Here is a 5,081-nt window from a genome sequence, read left to right on the forward strand (position 1 = left end):
CGCATGCGCTGTTCGAGCAATAATGTCAACAGAGTCACACCTGTGACACATCGGATGATCAATCAGAGGCTATATAGCATGACGTCATCCGAGGCTCTGTTCCTACAGAATCTTCTCGCGAAACGCAAGGATTCTGAGTGACAGAGAATCTCTGGCGGTCATCCGGGATTCATAGAACCGTAGTTATATACGTAACCTTCGTTCTATTTCATCCCTACTGACCGCCAGAGGGCGGTGCTGAAAGCACTGAATGACTAATACCAGCAATGTCACAAGGAATCCTGAGCACATACCTCAATGAGGAGACCCAGAGGACCCCTGTAAAAGAACCTGGTCCAGAGAATGAGAGGAGGCCACATTCACATTGTAAAATCTAGTGAACGTGCTCGGAGAAGCCCATGACGCCGCAGCACATATAGCTTCCAGTGGAACCCCTCTCAAGGCTGCCCAGGAAGTGGAAACACTCCTGGTAGAGTGTGCCTTCACGCCAACTGGCCGGGGGCGATGCCCTGCAGTGTAGGCGTGGCAGATGACGTCCACGATCCAATGGGAGAGGCGCTGTTTGGACAGAGGACAACCTAATCTCGGGCCCCCATAACACAAGAAAAGCTGGTCCGAGCGCCTTATAGCAGCAGTGGCTGCAATATAGGCTTCCAGTGCCCTCACTGGGCACAGTAACTCAGAACTATCGTCAGCTTCCCCTGACGTAGGCTGAAAACGCCCCAACCTCAATGGTTGGTTACAATGAGAACGAGAAAGCACTTTAGGGACAAACGCCGGGTTTGGCCACAAGGTAACCCCAGAACCATCTGAACTCCATCTGAGACATGACGGGCTGACAGAAAGAGCATGTAGCTCACTGTGACCCTCTTAGCGGAGACAATAGCCAATAAAAAAGCCGTTTTACATGACACCCATTTGAGGTCTGTATGAACCAAAGGCTCAAATGGAGGGCGGCACAGAGCACTGAGGACCAAGGACAGGTCCCAAACTGGTGCTCGCGGAATTGTTGGCAGGTGCAGCCTACGAGCACCACGCAACAAAAGAGAAACCAGCTTATGGCTCCCCACTGTACAGCCATCAACGTCAGCATGACAAGATGATATAGCCGCTACATATACCTTAAGCGTAGAAGGAGAGCGTCCCTCATCAAGAAGCGACTGAAGAAATTCCAAAACAGTGGGAACCGGACAGGTTACTGGATCAGTATTGTGGGCAGAGCACCACCGGGAAAACAGACGCCATCTGTTATCATATTGCTGACGAGTGGAGAATGCCCCGGCACTCAAAATAGTGTGCCTGACAGGACCTGAATACCCAGTCAGCTGCTGTTCAAGTCTCCCAGTGGCCACACCCACAGCCGGAGGCGTTGAGGGTCGGGATGCCATATCTGACCCCCCAACTGAGACAGTAAATCCCTCCTGGTCGGAAGACACCATGGGACACCGTGACACAGACTCCGTAGAAGAGGGAACCATGGCCGTGCCGGCCAATATGGAGTCACCAGCAACATCTTGTGGCCCTCCTCGAGAACTCTCTGAAGAGTCGGCCATATCAGGGAAAGGGGGGGGAAGGCATATAGGAGGACTCTTGGCCAAGGATGGGCCAAGGAGTCCTGGCCCAGCGCACCTGCCGCCCCTGTAAGGGAAAACCATAGAGGACAATGAGTCGACTCCTCCGTGGCGAACAGGTCGACCTCTGCCTGACCGAAAAGGTCCCAGATCAGGCGGACTATATCGCCGTGGAGGGACCACTCTCCCGGAGCCGGCGCCTGTCGGGAAAGGGAGTCTGCTACCTGGTTGTGCAGCCCTGGCAAGTACACCGCCTGCAGGGTGGATAGGTGAACAGACGCCCATTCCAGGAGATCCTGGGACTCCTTCAGAAGCTGTGCTGACCTGGTGCCACCTTGGTGGTTGATGTGGTAGACAACAGAGGTGTTGTCTGACCGAATCAGGACATGTCTCCCCTGCAGGTGGGGCAAAAAGTGCCTGAGAGCCAAATGCACAGCATGCAGCTCCAATACATTTATATGTTTGGAGCGATCCTGTGGACACCAGTGGCCCTGGACCGCCCTGTGTTGCCACACAGCACCCCATCCCATGGAGCTGGCATCTGTCGTGACCACCTCCCTGCGATACACAACCACCCCCATGGACACGCCCCTGGACAAGTAGGCCCTGTCTCTCCATGGACTCAGGGCACGAAGAAATGACCACGTTACCACAAGTTTGCGATGCCTGTGTAGTCTCGCATCCAGGCGCCAGCTGTTGATCCACCTCTGCAAAGGGCGCAAAGACAGCAGACCTAAGGGCACAACCCGAGTAACTGATGTTAGTTTGCCCAGCAGCCGCAGGAAGACGATGTAAGAAAGCCGCCTGCCCAGCCTGAATCGACTCACCAGTCGGAGAATGCCATCCACCCTCTGGACAGATGGGTAGGCTGTCATGGAGGGAGAATCCAAAATCACCCCAAGAAAAGTGGTTGTCTGTGAAGGAATCAGACAGCTCTTCTCCAAGTTCACCCTGAGGCCCAACCGGGACATATGAGCGAGCAGGCGACTCGCATCGCGAGATGCCTGCTCTCGAGACGGGGCGCAGAGAAGCCAGTCGTCGAGGTATGGCAGAACCTTCATACCTTGGGCCTGCAGAGGAGAGAGGGCCGCCTTCACGCACCGAGTGAACACCCTCGGGGACAGTGAGAGGCCGAACTGGAGCACACGGAACTGCCAGTGACGACCCCGATAGGCAAACCTGAGAAAGCGACGATGTTCCGCCGCAATAGGTACATGAAAGTACGCATCTGTAAGGTCGATTGATGTAAACCATTCTCCCTTTGTCACAGCCCGCAAAACCTCTGCCGTCGTGAGCATGTGAAAAGGCAGGACCTTTAAATACTGATTGAGTCCCCTGAGATCTAAAATGGGACGAAATCCGCCCGTCTTTTTTGGCACGAGAAAATACGTTGAATAGTAGCCTCTGGGTTGCCGCAGAGGATCCACTGCCTCGATTGCACCCTTGGACAGGAGGGCGGAAAGCTCCTGGTCCAGGGCTTGCGCTTTCACCGGGTTGGCAATGACGGTCACCCTGACCCGGTGTGAGATGTGAGGCCGCCGTCGGAATTGTAGCCGGTAACCATGGGTCAGAGTGGCAACCACCCATGGATCCACAGCGAGAGCAGCCCAGTAACTGAGCTGCTGATGAGAAAAATATCCGACGGCCGGCCTGGTGGCCTCACTTTCTCTCCCCCAGACCCCTAGGTGGTCTGGGGGGGCGGTGGCCAACGTCTGCGGCCCGGGTGTGTCTGGTCGGTTGGCGGACCAGCTCACGAAAGTCCCTGCTGGATCTCCGCTCTACATGACGAGGGTAAGACCCACTAGGCCGAGCAGAACCCTGAGGCAATGGCCGAATACTGGGGCCAGCCGCTGGGCGCCCTGGATTACGATGAGGAGGGGGCATACCTCTGCTGAGGCCTGAAAGCTGTTCTCTAGTCTGCCACGCCTGAACGGTTCGGTCCAGCGCTTCTAAGGCAGCAGAACCGAACAACTCCCCTGGCACAACAGGAACACTGCGGAGGGTCCTACGGCATGTTTCAGTCAACGTGGACTGAGCCAGCCAGACCTGTCGGCGAGCCTGGACCAGAAAAGACAATCACACGCCCAAGCTCCCTGGACATCAATGCAAAGGCCTGAAGCGCTGCATCGCTAAAGCCAACAGCTGCATCTGCCCCACTGGTATCCTGAAGGGATGCAGAAAGGGCAAACATGAGGTGCGCCAAGGAATTGCCAAGGCGGCCGGCACGTGCTCCAGCATTATACGCCTTACAGAGGAAGTCATCTGTAATACGACATTGAGCCCGCGGGCACCGAACATCATCACGCAGTGCTTCATCTGGAGACACGATGAGCGAGGCAACAGCAGGTTCAACCGCAGGCATGCGGTCCAAGCCCGCCTTGACCGACTCATGCATAGCTGCTAACACTCGACCATCTGGGGAGAGATTTGAAAAGGCTTTAGGGTCCCGCCAACAAGCATGCAACTCCCTGAGGTTCTCCTCCGATGGAGGGACAGAAAAGGGAGTAGGGCCTCAGCCACGCCTGAAAAAGGCACTGCCAGGAGCGGAGTCCACCTCTTGCGGGACATCCAGCTGCAGTTGTCTCAAGGCCATACGCATGATGTCTCGTATTGAGCTGTCACCAGCCCCACTAGCTGCACTCTGAGATGAAGAGTGTGAGCCAGTCTCCGAAGCGCGAGACGACTGTGCCTCCTCTTTCTCATTCCCAAAGTGAGAAGGCAGAGGCAGCCAAAGACAGCACATCGTCCTCCACAGCCAACTCTGGCATAGGTGGGGAAGGGAACCCAGTCAGGGGAGCCTCCACCTGACGTGCCTGAAAAAGGGATTTCATCTCCGCCAACTCTGCAGACAACCGTTCAACCCTTGTGGAAAGACCCTGGTCAGACTTAGCTCGCTTCTTCTTAGGAGGAGCCACAGAGGCTGTGGCCTCAGTCCTGCGCTTAGAGCGCCTAGGTACGGCCACTTGCCCAGAAGGTGGAAGGTCATGTCCACACTCGGGGCGTAACTGGGCCAGTCGAGCCACCTTCACTGCATGGGGCATGTAGCTGCAATTCATGCAGGGATTATCCGACAGGGCCTCAACCAGGTGATCATGCCCGAGGCAGGCAGGGCACAGGTCATGACCATCATCTGCCTGAAGCACAGCTCCACAATCCGAACAACAGTGGGAGCTGTCCATGTCCAGAATAAAGGAAAAAACTAAACTGGGAGAGGGGAGCGAAAACGCTGCCGTCACCAATTAAGCAGCAAACAAAGAATCAGCTACGATCACAAAATTGGCTGAAATTGGGAGAGGGGGCGAGACGCTACCATCACCAATTACAGAAAAGACCAGCAGACCAACTGCAGGCAGACGCGGTCAGCAACGTCCAGTATAGGACGAGAAGGAACAAAAAAAAAAAAAGTTCCCGTCACCAATCAAAGTATTAACAAACCGCTTACAAGGTAGCTAAAATTGGGAGAGGGGGTGAGACGCTACCGTCACCAATTAAAGCAAACCGTCAAACTTA

The 5,081-nt window shown here is 55.2% G+C and overlaps 1 protein-coding gene across 1 annotated transcript; it reads right to left on the reverse strand.

Moving 5' to 3' along the window:
- Nucleotides 1-1,313: 1,313 nt before the first annotated feature.
- LOC148157529 (uncharacterized) lies at nucleotides 1,314-4,750 on the reverse strand. The gene is made up of 5 exons (XM_088009208.1): nucleotides 4,313-4,750; nucleotides 4,107-4,212; nucleotides 3,712-3,986; nucleotides 3,458-3,629; nucleotides 1,314-3,300 (listed from the first exon to the last, which is right to left on the reverse strand). Exons 1-5 carry the CDS (start codon nucleotides 4,748-4,750, stop codon nucleotides 1,322-1,324), a joined length of 2,970 nt encoding a protein of 989 aa, XP_087865334.1. The 3' UTR covers nucleotides 1,314-1,321.
- Between the last annotated feature and the right edge of the window lie 331 nt (nucleotides 4,751-5,081).

This window comes from Poecilia mexicana, unplaced genomic scaffold (genome assembly GCF_051168715.1).
Source record: "Poecilia mexicana isolate PSO_F unplaced genomic scaffold, ASM5116871v1 scaffold_10, whole genome shotgun sequence".
NCBI lineage: Eukaryota > Metazoa > Chordata > Actinopteri > Cyprinodontiformes > Poeciliidae > Poecilia > Poecilia mexicana.

Coding starts and splice junctions, on each gene's coding strand:
- LOC148157529 (XM_088009208.1), bottom strand. CDS start 4,750: ATGGACAGCTCCCACTGTTGTTCGGATTGTGGAGCTGTGCTTCAGGCA. Junction 3,630..3,711: donor CCAGTGGGGCAGATGCAGCT/GTTGGCTTTAGC, acceptor TTTCTGGTCCAG/GCTCGCCGACAGGTCTGGCT. Junction 3,301..3,457: donor GCTTTCAGGCCTCAGCAGAG/GTATGCCCCCTC, acceptor CCAACCGACCAG/ACACACCCGGGCCGCAGACG.